Genomic DNA, 14,955 nt, shown 5'->3' on the forward strand with positions numbered 1-14,955 from the left:
TTTGACAATTTGCACAAGGCTAAAAGCCTGAGTATAGGAGAGAAAAATGACTCTTTTCCTTGGGTTTTTACAGCTTTCTGCTGTAATCTGAACTAAAGCCATAGGCCACGTTCCACTGGTTTGCTCTCTGGCTTTTCAGGTTCACGCAGCTCTCAGCTGGGGAGGTGGCAGGTTCTCACTTTACTGGCAACCAGCTCTGCTGAAACAGGGCTAGCGAGTTTATCATGAGATAGCACGGGCCATACTGAGCACACGAAGTGCTCATCCTCTGTAGCGCCTATCGGAAGATTTTGACAGTATCAAGCTCTGGATGCAGGATCTTCTCCGCGCTCTGCAGACAGGGTAGGTCAGGGAAGGGCGCTGTGCATTTGTAGCTGTACCCCACCTTGTACTTCTTGAGACGCTTGGACGTGGCTGGGTACAAAGCTGACAAAACACCCGAGCAGCTGAGTTCGCTCTGGCACACAGTGCTGGTGTAATTTTAGCCCAGTAGGTACATTTAGTAGCCTGGAAAGAAATATGACATGCTGGGAAGCAGAGCGGGGCAGTCTGAGAAGACTATTTGAGGAAGCATTTACTGCAGGAGCTCTGGACACGCACTCCAGTTTGCATTTCTTGCTCCGACTCCAGCTCTTTTCCGCGTAGTTTGGTTCTGCTGAGGAGTGCAAGGCGGCTGGAAGGCAGTCTGACGGCTCCGAGGGGTGGCTTCCAGAGAGATGGTTTTCAAGGCAAGATGTTATTCAGTCTAGGCTGCAACTGTCCCCCGATCTCCCACGCCGTGCTCAAAGCAGCATGGCGTATGTCAGCGCATCAGGAGGGGAAGGATGGTTTGTGATGAAGTCAGGTTCTCGGTGTTTCAGTGGCTCTTTCAAGAATTCCACGCACCCTCAGGAGACGCGTCCCTGTGGATCCACTTTCAATCGACGCGAACGTCCTCTTTTACACACGCAGTGACTTCTGGCTGTATTTCACAGGTAAAATAAATAAAACCCTTTTCTTCAAGGTGGCCCAGGAAAAGCGTGGCACGTAACGGTACTCACAGCTCTGCCCATAGTCTAAAAAAAGCATCGGTAAGAGAAGGTTCAGTTGTTGTGGGTGAGGATAAAACAAATCAGTTTGCCAATACGTTTCTTGTTCTTGTAAAAAACAAGAGCAGGACGCGCCACTATCACGGTACAAAGCCTGGCGACATCAGTGGCACTTCTGAAGCAGCAGTTTCCACAGTATAATTTGCGGAAGTCACGTCTTGGAGAAAAGAGTCTGCATTAGAGCAGGTTTGAGAAAGTTTCCATGAATCCTGACAGTCTTTCAGGAGGATGCCATGTTTTTGCACAACCGACTAAGAAAAAAAAATCGTTTTAATTGTTTTTTGACAGGACGCGAAACAAGGAGTGTGAAATATCTTCTATATGGAGTTATTTTGCCAAGTTTTGACAATAGTTATTGCGTACAACTCAAGATCGGAAATGCACCATTAAGAAGAAAAAAAAAAAAAAAGAAAACAGAAGTTTTGCTCTTTTTTCGTTACTTTGAAAGCTGAAGCTTAGACGCAAAACCTGTGTGCACCCCCGTATGATCCGCGCCCTGCGATGAATGCTTACAAACAGCATTCGACACAAGCTATAGGTCAGAGGATCAAATATCACAGTGGGGGAAAGAAGATAACCAAGCTATTTCATTCATTTGTTTTAAATAAATAAATAAATAAATAAATAAAAAAGACTCACAAGGGCAGCTAGCACACCAAAAGTTTCTTAGCTAAATACTGTACCTCTGCAGCTAGTCTTTTCTTTTGTTCTCCGACTGCTTCCACGCCAGGGCTGCAGGGGCTCGCTGGTAACTGCAGAAAACACTCTTTACACACTCGATTGTGACGGCTATTATCTGCAAGTGGTTTAAACTCGGAGCATTTTGCACAGATCACCTGTAACAGAAAGACGGTGGTTTATTAGGCACCATTAAAACACAACCCTTCTCCAAAGAAAGTGACTTGGCAGAATGGATGTTATTTAAAGTAAAATCCAGGAAACTAATGTAAGTGGAAGATAGAGAGACCAAGATAATATTTACTTTATTTGCCAACATTAATAATTCATGCTTTTGTGATCCCCTGCTGTGTACCAATACACCTAATTAAAGACAACATACGCCTTTTGGGAAATACTTTACGATCAACATCATGCAAATTTGCTTTTCTTTTCTTATAAGTCTTTATGAGTCAAAAAGGTTGACAAAGCAATTAGTGCTTATTAATGCCATTCACAAAATGGTCCAGGAAGGACTGATTTTTAGAGTAAAGGTGGCTGACGCTTCCTCTTCAATTAGGCAGTTCGGCCTGATAGAACTGAGGAATCCCCAAAATCACGGACCGTTTTAAGAACACAGTCCAACGTATTATCCATTAGCAACGACTTGTCCGATGCCAAGTTAACAACTTTGGATTGCTTTCCTCAGCTGCCAAGAGCGCACAACAACACACCACGTCCCTCGAAAGCAGCAGAAGAGTGATGGAGCTGCAGCTCTGGAACCTGTTTTCACGCTTCCGCTCCGACCCCACCAGCTGCTCCAGGGAGAGAAGCCATCCCCCAGGACGCAGTGCCGGGGCCGTCGACCGCGTTCCACATCCGTCCTGAACGCCCCGTACAATCATACAGCCCAAACGCCCTTCGGGTACCAGTATGTTTTGTTATACGCTTCGTTGCAAGATGTTAATTACTATACGAAGGTAAGGGCCTAAATTTAGCAAGTGTTAACTGAAGCACCACTCTGCCACGTTATATAAAAAAAGCAAGCTAGCGTTTTCAGAAACCTGACCGTCTTTCCTCGAGAGGAATTAAGTTCTTTAATTTGAATGCTACGGCCACATCACAAACCATCGCACAACCAGCAACCGTTTAACAATAAATATTAATAACACAATTCTTGTTATCTCTCATCCACGGGAGAAAGCTATTATTTCATTTCTTTAATAATACTGAGATTTGCAATGGAACATTTTAAACCTCCAGAAATGTATTTCATGATTTTAGTAATTCTTAATAAAAACAAAGCCAGCTGGCTGACAACCCCAACTCCGGTGCAAAAGTGTCTCCTCCACAGTAATTTTATTGCAATTGCTGAGACTGAGGTTTCTTCGAACATCTTAACTATACATTCAGGTCTCTCCTCAGCTGAAAATTTACCTCCACTTCAGATGAATAACGGTATTTAAATAACATTATTCTGTACTAGTTACATTAGGAACACCGAACCATGAAACGCAAGTCACAGACGGCAGGTTTCAAGTCGTATTACAGAAATCAATCTCATCTCGGCTGTGGCTGTGATTTTCAGAAAGAAAAAAGAGAGTTAAGCTGTCAGCGGATGGCACTGGATAAGCGCCTCCAGTAAGCCGGCCTTGAATCTCCACAACTGATTTTTTTTTTTGACTTTTCAAGCAATGACTTTTGACTTTTTGGCACAAGCAATTCTGGACAACTCAGGGACAAGTTTTGGGGAAAGAAGGACTCGTCCATCTTTAGTATCGTTGTGTTCAGCTGCTCATCCTAGAACGAGCTGCTGTGTGAGGCAAGGCTGTCCGAAGGCCATTCCGTTTCTGCAAATAGAATGGACAGGCCCCTCCCCAGACACACGCACATCCCCAGGGAAAGCACCACCTTTTTATCCACGGAGGTGCTGGGTTTGCCTTTAAAACAGCTCTGACTAGGCCCCTCGCACCGGGGGCATTCTGATACTTACTGCCCCACACTGCTTACAGTGGTGCCGCCTTTTAGTGATGGAGTTAAAGCTTTCGCTGCAGCTCTTGCAAGCCTGTTTCTCCTTGTCGCGCTTGGATTTGGAAGATTTCCTACAGGAATCGCTCTGAAATGAAAAGTACAGTTGTGTGATATATTTTAAAAAAAAAAAAAAAAAGAGATTGCAAAACATTTCGTAGCGCTCTCCTACTGACAAAGATCCTCTTTGGGTTTCAGATGGTTTTAGAAAAGAATTCACATCAGCCCTGCCGATGACCTGTGGCTGGCTCAGCCATCGGGTGCTTCTGGTGCGGCATTAGGTGATCTCAGATCGCTAGAGACAACTCCTCAAGTCCCCCTGCCCCCTTGTGCCCTTACAGCCACTGAGTAACCTCGTCTCACCACCTGTGGGCAAGGAGGAAGAGGCAATGTGGGCTTGTCAAGAAGAGCCTTCCTTCCGGCACTCATCCTCCTCCCTTCTGCAGTGGGACTTGGCTGAGGTAAATGTCGCCGACTTTGCGAGTGCCTTGTAAACTCTCCCGTTTGTGGGGAGGAGATGAGAAGGTCTGGGGAAAAGCGGCTCGACTGACGGTGCCGGCAGTGGGTTTTAGCCCCACCCAACTTCAAATGCATAGTCCAGGAGATCCCCCAGGCTCCCTCCCGCCCCATGATGAAACATAAAGCTCCTCAGGAAGCCAGGACAACTACACCGGGGACCTGCTATCAACTGCTCTTGGCAGAAGACGCTTTTTATCAGCTGTCTAGATAGCCAAGCAAGTTTAGCCTCTTAAGCTAAGCACCTAAGCTATACTGAGTGACCAAAGTCACTGGGTATAATTGAACTCAATTGTCCAATTTTCTGACAAACTGAGGAGCATTAACATGACAACGTGCAGTTCATAAAAATACAGCTTCACACAAAACTTTAGGTAGTTCCCCCGTTTTGTTTTATTTTTTAAATAAATAAATACCATTCCCCCTTCCCCATCAGGACGGCTGTGTGCCAGGAGCAGCAGGTCCCCAGGGGTAAGCCCGGGGCATTCCCAGCCAGGAGGCACCAGCACGGAGATCCCAGCCCAGAGAAGGTGGCTCCATCCCATTCCTCCAGCACAGCTCTTTCATGAGAAGAGGTTTGATAACTCTTTTCATTTTCGTTTCCTTGACGTAGTCATTTAACAAACTACTGGGAGAAAGAAACACTTCCTCTAAATCGAAAGAGCAGAGGAATTTTGTATTTTTTCTGAAAATCGCCCAGGTGAAGATCAGGCCCATTGTGGGTTACACAGATCCTGGACTCCTGACTCCCCCGCTTCCCTTTAAGCCACCCGTGCATACTAAGGCGTAAGCTCACTTGAGAGAGAACAGCTGGCTCAAAAAATTTCCCCTTCTTCGAAGCCTTTCTTTACCCAAGGCCGTGGGCACGTGGGGGTGGGCGGAAAGGCAGCAGCAACTACAGCTGGCGGAGGGTGCCCAGGGATCAGCAGGCAGGTATCACCAGCGCTAGGGAAACCCTGCCACTTGCCCTAAGGTGGTTACGACTAACCTGCAGAAGTCACTAATCCGGGTTTGCAGGCCAATTTAAAAAAAAAAATAGTAAAAAAATCAAATTTTATAAGCTGACAGCACTCTCCCATCTTTCAGCCTCCCCGAGTGTCTGCCCTGCCATTCCCCGGTTACAGAGGAAAGCACATTGTCTTTGAGCAGAGCTATTGAAACCACCCTGCCTTGTAATGGCATTACACAACAAAACCACAGCTAATTACTTCTAATTGGATTGGATCTTTTTATTGGTATTATCTTTTCTATAGCTGCAATAGCTATGTTTCAAACTCGTACCCACATCCGTAGGATCGCTTTGCAATTCGGCTTGGTGAAGCGCGGTCATACGGATTGGCTCATTCAGGAACACCACGATAGCCCCATATACGTACAGATTAATTGCTCAGCAAAACAGAATGCCTGCAAATCCAAGTCCTCCCCCACGCTTCAGCCGAGTGCAGTATTTCACTTTTCTTGCAAAGAACCAGATGTAACCAGTTCGACATTGAATTACACCAACCAAACAATGCCTTGGATGAATCACTGGCAAAAACGGTCCTCTCCGACTCTGTTAGACCCCTCCAAGTAAGGCGTATAATTAAAGTGATTCGAAAAGCTTCTACTGATCCACAGCAATCTACAGAGTAACTTTTTTATTTGTATCACACGCGTGGGCTAAAGTCAGCCGTTTCTCACTCTGATTTGGATGCTAAAGCTACGTAACTCTTTAGAACACTGATTTTCCTCCAGCTGGCTAGGGATGGATCCCCCTTAAGTTGTCATCTCGGAACATTTCCTCACTGGTCAACCCGAATTTTTCTCTTCTTAGCAGTTAAAATTTGCACATAGCATAAGAAGCCTTTCGATTCTTACGTTAACAACGATTTCACTAGTGTTGCTGGAATGGCAAGAGCACAAATGAAGGCCCCATTTAGCCTTGTGAGCTGTGATCGAAAGATAATCTTGACGAATGCTGAACAAAACCAGGTTTTGGCTTTCAATTGATACCTGCATGTGCCTGCATGGGAAAAATGCTGAAGTTCCTCTAACATTAACTGAATGGACTGCTTCCCGTGGAAATTGGTTAATTTGATTTGTACGTCAATAGGAATATCCACCATCACCCAAATACGTGTTTCTACAACGCAGAAAGGACTCAAGTTGAATACTTCCCCTAATGGATCTCGGTTCTGACTTCCTTCTGAGGGCGAAACAGTCTGGACAGTGTTCACTTTCAGAAACACATCACCCACATATTTGACAGAGGAAAGAAAGCAGAAAGCGTATGATATTGGGCAACATCTATTACGATATTACGACAGTTATGCATGAGCTCTTACTTTAGACCAGTATATTTATTTTAGACCATTGTCTTTTAACCCGTGCCTTAGCATACAAGCATTTAATACTAACTTCGCCAATCAAAAAAGGCGCTATATGAAGAGGTCTTTAAGTGTTTGATGAATATCGGCAACGTTTCATAATATTTCTCAACATTATGAGAACACAGTGAGAACACAAGAGTTTGAAACTTTGCTAATGCAGCTGTAGAAAAGATAATAAAAACGAACATTTATTTTCTTTACGACTTGGCAAATTCCAATGTGCCATTATAGAAGAAAGAATTCTTCAACATTATGTTATTTAACTGCTGACACTGAGAAAGAACTAAGCAGCCCTTCGCTTTCCATCCCTGTGAAAACGATGAGGCTTTGCTGCACGGGCCACCCCCCCGGCCCCCCCAGCCATGGCTTGGGAAGCTGACCCTGCCACGGACTCTCAACTGTACACCATCAGAACAGCGAGGGGTTTGTAGAAAACAAGGACAGGCATTGTAATTCACAAACCTTGTTCATCAAAGATAAACGTAACAGTCACTTTGCAACCATGTCCTTTATTATACGAGCTACCTTATTTACTCTTGATGTACGTTAAGAGGGAAGCTAATATAAAGCTGCCCTAGTTTCAAGTGGAGTATCTTGATACTAATGCACTTGAATAATTGTCGTATTTCTTATCTTTCTTGGTGTACCCAGCTCTGTTTTGAGGCTGGTGAGTCCGACAGGAAAAAACACTTGCATAAAATCTGTTCAGAGCCAGTATCTACATCAACTTCTTTCCGACTGCGCTTTTTTGACCACTAATTTGCTTTTACCGTACAGCTGCATTTAACTCTCTAAACCTTGACAGTTTACTCCAACTTTAAAATTTTGGTGGGAAAAGAGGATATACCCCAGCAAGAGACACAACTCATGCCTAGAGCTGCGTGGCCGCACGGTGAAGGCCTGTGGCTGGAGCGCGTAGGAAAGCAGACACCACATCATTAGTGAACCACCGGAGCCTCCACTTGCTTCTGAAAAGCAGGGAAGAAACACCGAAGAGCTGGTAGGAACAGCAAGAAAACCAAAGGGCTCGGGAGACTGTCGTTCTGTTGTTTATTACTTGCTATATGTTTCACTCTGTCTGGGCCAGTAGGCAGACATTAAACCTCAACGCAATATATACACAGTCTGATGAGACTCTTATATATTATACAGGCAGACGCACGAGCAACAAAGGGGTTTTAAATCGTTTTCTTCTCGTTATGCTTATACAGCTGCGTATTTTCCATTTACAAATGCCGTGGTTTAGCCTCAGATGGCAACAAAAAACCACGTGTCGCTCGCTCGTGCCTTCCAAACACAGGAAGAATCGTAAGAAAAGGCAAGACTCTTGGGTTGAGACAAAGGCAGTTTAACAGAACAGCAAAGGGAACAGGCAAACAACAACAATAACAACACGGATAGGGGAATATACAAACGCGATTACGGAACCGCCGCTCCCCCCGCCGCTCGCCGCTCGCCGGCCGGACCCGGGCCGCCCCAGCCCGCTTTTAAGCAGCAACTTCCTGCCCCCTCCCCCGGCAGCTCAGGGTGGGCGTGGCTCACATGGCATGGAATACCAGGAAAAGTTAACCCTATCCCCACCGGAACCAGGACATTATCCACCCCTTATTCCATACCATCTATGCCATGCCCAGCAGGTTCCAATGAATTGCCACCACTTTCCCCTGTTATATATATATATATATACACACATATAATACCCTTAGTTTTATGGGTCATCCCTCCAAAGTGTCCGTTGAGTTCTTTTAATCCACGGCTTTGGGCTCCATCTGTTAGAACAGTCTCTCAGGGCAGGTGAGATGCTGGGTGGTGCTGGTCTGTTGCATGCTGTATTTTTCGGAGCTTGTGACTGGTGCACCTGGTGTGGCTCATGCACGCAGTCTGTAGGCTGAAGATGTAGATCTTGAGGAAACTGCTATAACAGCACACAATCTGATTCATTGGCTATTCTCGCCCAAAATCAGATCTCCATGAGGTACACATCGGACTTCCCCATCCTTCCGCATCACCCACCAAGTGCACCCAGGTCCTTGGGCAAAAGCAATCCCACGGATGGGTTTGCCTTTGCCTGAGGCAGGACTAACCCAGACTGTCTTCCCTAGCATATTCTTCATGTGCACTACGGGGACTTTATCCCCTTCTACAGTACGTGGAAGTTTTGATTGGGCAGGGCCAGCCCGATTGTTAGATCCCCTGGTGTTAACTAGCCAGGTAGCTTTTGCTAAATGCGTATCCCAGTGTTTGAAAGTCCCACCACCCATTGCTCTCAGTGTAGTTTTTAACAGTCCATTGTATCGTTCTATCTTCCCAGAGGCTGGGGCGTGATAGGGGATGTGATACACCCACTCGATACCATGCTCTTTGGCCCAGGTGTCTATGAGGCTGTTTCGGAAATGAGTCCCATTGTCCGACTCAATTCTCTCTGGGGTACCATGTCGCCACAGGACTTGCTTTTCAAGGCCCAGGATAGTGTTCCGGGCAGTGGCATGGGGCACAGGGTATGTTTCCAGCCATCCAGTGGTTGCTTCCACCATTGTGAGCACATAGCGCTTGCCTTGACGGGTTTGTGGCAGCGTGATATAATCAATCTGCCAGGCCTCCCCATATTTGTATTTCAGCCATCGCCCTCCATACCAAAGAGGCTTCAAACGCTTGGCTTGTTTGATCGCAGCGCATGTCTCACATTCATGGATGACCTGTGCAATAGTGTCCATGGTCAAGTCCACCCCTCGGTCACGAGCCCATCTATATGTCGCATCTCTCCCTTGATGGCCTGAGGAGTCATGGGCCCACCGAGCTATGAATAGTTCACCCTTATGTTGCCAGTCCAGATCCACCTGAGCCACTTCAATCCTAGCGGCCCGATCCACCTGCTGGTTGTTCTGATGTTCCTCCGTGGCCCGATTCTTTGGTACGTGGGCATCTACATGGCGTACTTTCACAACCAGATTCTCTATCCGGGCAGCAATATCTTGCCATAGGTCAGCAGCCCAGATGGGTTTGCCTCTGCGCTGCCAGTTGCCCTGCTTCCACTGCTGTAACCATCCCCACAGAGCATTTGCCACCATCCATGAGTCAGTGTAAAGATAAAGTACTGGCCATTTTTCTCGCTCAGCAATGTCCAAAGCCAGCTGAATAGCCTTCACCTCTGCAAACTGGCTCGATTCACCCTGTCCCTCACTGGCTTCTGCAACCCGTCGTGTAGGACTCCACACAGCAGCCTTCCACTTTCGATGCTTTCCCACAATACGGCAGGACCCATCAGTGAACAGGGCATATTTCTTCTCATTTTCTGGCAGTTTATTATATGGTGGGGCCTCTTCTGCACGCGTCACCTCCTCCTCTGGTGACATTCCGAAATCCTTGCCTTCTGGCCAGTCCATGATCACTTCCAGAATTCCCGGGCGACTGGGGTTTCCCATTCGAGTTCGCTGCGTGATCAGTGCAATCCACTTACTCCATGTAGCATCGGTTGCATGATGTGTGGTGGGGACCCTTTCTTTGAACATCCAACCCAGCACCGGCAGTCGAGGTGCTAAGAGGAGCTGTGCTTCTGTACCAACCACTTCCGAAGCAGCTCGAACCCCTTCATATGCTGCCAATATCTCTTTTTCTGTTGGAGTGTAGCAGGCTTCGGATCCTCTGTATCCACGACTCCAAAACCCTAGGGGTCGACCTCGAGTCTCCCCTGGTGCTTTCTGCCAGAGGCTCCAGGTAGGGCCGTTCTCCCCGGCTGCGGTGTAGAGCACATTTTTAACATCTTGTCCTGCCCGGACTGGCCCCAGGGCCACTGCATGGACTATTTCCTGTTTGATTTGTTCAAAAGCTTGTCGTTGCTCAGGACCCCATTTAAAATCATTCTTCTTCCGGGTTACTTGATACAGAGGGCTTACAATTTGACTGTAATCTGGGATATGCATTCTCCAAAAACCCACAATACCTAAGAAAGCCTGTGTTTCCTTTTTACTAGTTGGTGGAGACATAGCTGCTATTTTGTTGATCACATCCATTGGAATCTGACGGCGTCCATCTTGCCATTTTATTCCTAAAAACTGGATCTCCTGCGCAGGTCCCTTGACCTTACTTCGCTTTATAGCAAAACCAGCGTTCAGAAGGATTTGGACTATTTTACTCCCTTTCTCAAAAACTTCTTCTGCTGTGTTTCCCCATACAATGATGTCATCAATGTACTGCAGATGTTCTGGAGCTTCACCCTGTTCCAGTGCAGTCTGGATCAGTCCATGGCAAATGGTGGGGCTGTGTTTCCACCCCTGGGGCAGTCGATTCCAGGTGTATTGGATGCCCCTCCAAGTGAAAGCAAACTGTGGCCTGCACTCTGCTGCCAAAGGGATTGAGAAAAATGCATTCGCTATATCAATCGTGGCATACCACTTGGCTGCCTTGGACTCCAGTTCGTACTGGAGTTCTAGCATGTCCGGCACAGCAGCACTCAGCGGTGGCGTGACTTCATTCAGACCACGATAGTCTACAGTTAGCCTCCACTCTCCATTAGATTTTCGCACCGGCCATATGGGACTGTTAAAGGGTGAGCGAGTCTTGCTGATCACTCCTTGAACCTCTAGTTGACGAATCAGCTCATGGATGGGAATCAGAGAGTCTCGGTTAGTGCGATACTGCCGCCGATGCACCGTTGTGGTAGCAATCGGCACCTGTTGTTCTTTGACCCTCAACAACCCCACAACAGAAGAATCCTCTGAGAGACCAGGCAAGGCAGACAACTGTTTAACTTCCTCTGTCTCCAAAGCAGCTATGCCAAAGGCCCAGCGGTACCCTTTTGGGTCCTTAAAATACCCTCTCCTGAGGTAATCTATACCAAGGATGCATGGAGCCTCTGGGCCAGTCACAATGGGATGCTTTTGCCACTCATTCCCAGTTAGGCTCACTTCTGCCTCCAGTACAGTCAACTCTTGGGATCCCCCTGTCACCCCAGAAATACAAATGGGTTCTGCCCCTCTATAGCTTGATGGTATTAAAGTACACTGCGCACCCGTGTCCACTAGAGCCTTATACTCCTGTGGGTCTGATGTGCCAGGCCATCGAATCCACACCGTCCAATAAACCCGGTTATCCCTTTCCTCCACCTGGCCGGAGGCAGGGCCCCCCTAATACTGGTCATAGTATCCATTACTCACTTCTTGCATAAATGACTTGGAAGTTCCTTCAAGAGGATCAGAAGCAAGATCAAGCCTTCTGCTTTGTCTGGGGAACGGCCCACTGGAAACTGGGGCGGCACTTTTCCTGGAGGGATCCCCTTTTGTGGTTGTCCTTCCTTGCAACTCCTGTACCCGTGTCCGCAGGATCGAAGTAGGTTGTCCGTCCCACTTCCTCATGTCCTCTCCGTGGTCCCGCAGGTAGAACCACAGGGTGCCTCGTGGTGTGTACCCTCTGTACTCTCTCTCTTGAGTGGGGAAATGCCTGCTTCTAATAGCTGAGATGCTGGCCCGTGCAGGTGGGGAGTAGGACATATTCTCTTCAAGTTGCTGGACCTTCCGCGACAGTTTCTCCACAGCTGAGACAAGGGGGGAAGAGAGACTTTCTTCATATCGCCGGAGCCGGCCAGCTACCTCATCCACCGTTGGTCCCTCTTCACCTTTCCATTCCATTACTGCCAGGGAGTTGGCATATGACGATGGTGCGCTCCGTACAAACTTCCGCCACATGGGCCTTGTGCATCGCACCTCATCAGGGTCTGTGGGTAAGTCTGCATTGTCCAAGTCATAATAAATCATCTCCCGCACGGCTAATTCTCTCAGGTACTGGATACCTCTTTCCATGGTAGTCCACTTGCTTGGCTGACATACAACATCCTCGCTGAAGGGGTACCTCTCCCTCACGCCTAACAGGAGTCGTTTCCAGAGGCTGAGGGCTTGGGTCTTTTTCCCGATCGCCTTGTCAATGCCGCCTTCCCTAGACAGGGATCCCAGCTGCCTGGCCTCCCTACCCTCTAATTCCAGGCTACTGGCCCCATTATCCCAGCACCGGAGCAGCCAGGTGACAATGTGCTCGCCTGAAAGTCGGCTAAAATCTTTTCGCATATCCCGCAGCTCACTCAAGGATAGGGATCGAGTAATTATCTCTGGTTCTGCCTCTTCCTCCTGCTCTCGTGATGGCCCTGGTTCATCATCATCTCTTACTAAGCGAACTGATTTCTTTGTGTACTTCTTCTTTTGTATGGGGGCAACTGATACTGGCATGGGTTGGTTCCCTGGTTCAGTGGCAGTGGCTACCACGGGGGTTGCAGTAGCCGCAGTGTCTGTCGCGAGGATTGCAGTAGCCGCAGTGTCTGTCGCAAGGATTGCAGTAGCCGCAGGGGCCGCCGCAGGGGCCGCCGCAGCCGCAGGGGCCGCCGCAGGGGCCGCCGCAGGGGCCGCCGCAGGGGCTGCAGCAGGGGCTGCAGCAGCCACAGGGGCCGCCGCAGGGGCTGCAGCAGGGGCTGCAGCAGCCGCAGGGGCCGCCGCAGGGGCTGCAGCAGGGGCTGCAGCAGCCGCAGGGGCCGCCGCAGGGGCTGCAGCAGGGGCTGCAGCAGCCGCAGGGGCCGCCGCAGGTCTGGTTTCCATCTCTTCCCCTTGAGGGTGCTGCATAATTCTGAGCAGTGCCTGGTAGATACTGGCCAGGGCCCAGCACAGCGCGGTGAGTTGTGCCTCTCTAGAATAGCCACAGCATTTTCCCTTCAAATATTCTACCACTTTATCAGGGTCCTGTAATTGTTCAGGGGTGAAGTCCCAGACCATTGGAGGTGAGTAGTTCTCTAGGTACCTGCCCATGCTCTCCCACATGCCATGCCACCCCTGACTATCCAGCCTCGGAGCAGATCTCCGGGTGGTAGTCTTAAATAGTCGCTTAACCCAAAACAAGACCTGGAACGTATTCAGGAGACATAGCACTACGAACACGCTAGTTTGAGTATCCCAAGGATATTCAAAATTCTCAAAAGCTGTCATACCTGACCCGAAGGAGAAAAGGGAGGCAAAAGGGCTGGGGAAGTTATTAACAAATTCTGAGAGACGGTGTCCAATGTACGGACAGGACAGCAAAACCGCATAAACACCCCAAAATAGCCGTCTGAACAGTGATGTTATCATATCATAAACAGATATCGCACAGGACAGCAGAATGATAATCCTCATCCCTGTTCCAGACATGGTAAACAGCATCGCAGGGAGTACATAAGCCATATAGGAATTTATGTAACACAGCCATGAGAACAAACCAAGCAACATGATGACCAGTGACTACTTACCTAATAAAATAAATGCATACAAAAAAAAAAACCAAAACCGTTTTTTCCACGTTCTAGTTGGATTCTGTCGTTATCTCAACCCTTCGAGCCCCACGTTGGGCGCCAAAAGGACTGCCGTGGTTTAGCCTCAGATGGCAACAAAAAACCACGTGTCGCTCGCTCGTGCCTTCCAAACACAGGAAGAATCGTAAGAAAAGGCAAGACTCTTGGGTTGAGACAAAGGCAGTTTAACAGAACAGCAAAGGGAACAGGCAAACAACAACAATAACAACACGGATAGGGGAATATACAAACGCGATTACGGAACCGCCGCTCCCCCCGCCGCTCGCCGCTCGCCGGCCGGACCCGGGCCGCCCCAGCCCGCTTTTAAGCAGCAACTTCCTGCCCCCTCCCCCGGCAGCTCAGGGTGGGCGTGGCTCACATGGCATGGAATACCAGGAAAAGTTAACCCTATCCCCACCGGAACCAGGACAACAAATTACATATTTGGAGACACCTGCAATGGGGCAGAATATCAGCAGGTGCTTTTGGAAATGCTGAATATGTGTGCGAAACGAATTTAAATTACATTGCATATTTTACACTTCGCAATGCAGCAACGTCGTTCAGTTTGTTTCTCTGAACGACAGCATCATTATATGCAAGATGACATGCAGGACAATCTTCCGCTGGCTTTTACTCTCCTTGCACGCGCAGAAGGTTCAGCAGAAAGCGTACGAACTGTGCCAGTGTGCAGCGCAGCAGCGTCCACCGTGCTGCGGAGCAAGCGGCTTCTCCTCCCTGCATCGTGTCTCACTGCCCGGGGACGCTGAGGTGCGGCACCCAGGAGAACCCCGGCAGGGTCCTCAGCAGCACCACAGCAAGGAGACAGTCGTTTGCTGGCCGCCACCACCACCCAGTGGTTTGCAGGCGGAAGCTGTTCAGCACAGACTGGACTTGCTCATGCACTCACTGAGATGTTTCTGAAGCGACGTCATCATTAAAAATTCCTATTTTCTAAAGCTGCGACTCACACCTGAATTTACTGCTCACACTG

General features: G+C 48.3%; 1 protein-coding gene across 5 annotated transcripts in view; it reads right to left on the reverse strand.

Annotated features, from left to right (window-relative positions):
- The window catches only part of FGD3 (FYVE, RhoGEF and PH domain containing 3), a 120,058-nt gene that overhangs the window by 8,366 nt on the left and 96,737 nt on the right, over positions 1-14,955 (reverse strand). For all 5 annotated transcript variants that reach the window (XM_054216125.1, XM_054216124.1, XM_054216127.1 and 2 more), the window contains 2 exons: positions 3,739-3,861; positions 1,772-1,924 (listed from right to left, as the gene is read on the reverse strand). In XM_054216125.1, coding sequence (XP_054072100.1) covers positions 1,772-1,924; positions 3,739-3,861 — 276 coding nt within the window. The remainder of the gene's footprint in view (positions 1-1,771; positions 1,925-3,738; positions 3,862-14,955) is intronic.

The sequence above is a fragment of the Rissa tridactyla genome, chromosome 10, assembly GCF_028500815.1.
Source record: "Rissa tridactyla isolate bRisTri1 chromosome 10, bRisTri1.patW.cur.20221130, whole genome shotgun sequence".
Classification (NCBI taxonomy): Eukaryota; Metazoa; Chordata; class Aves; order Charadriiformes; family Laridae; genus Rissa; species Rissa tridactyla.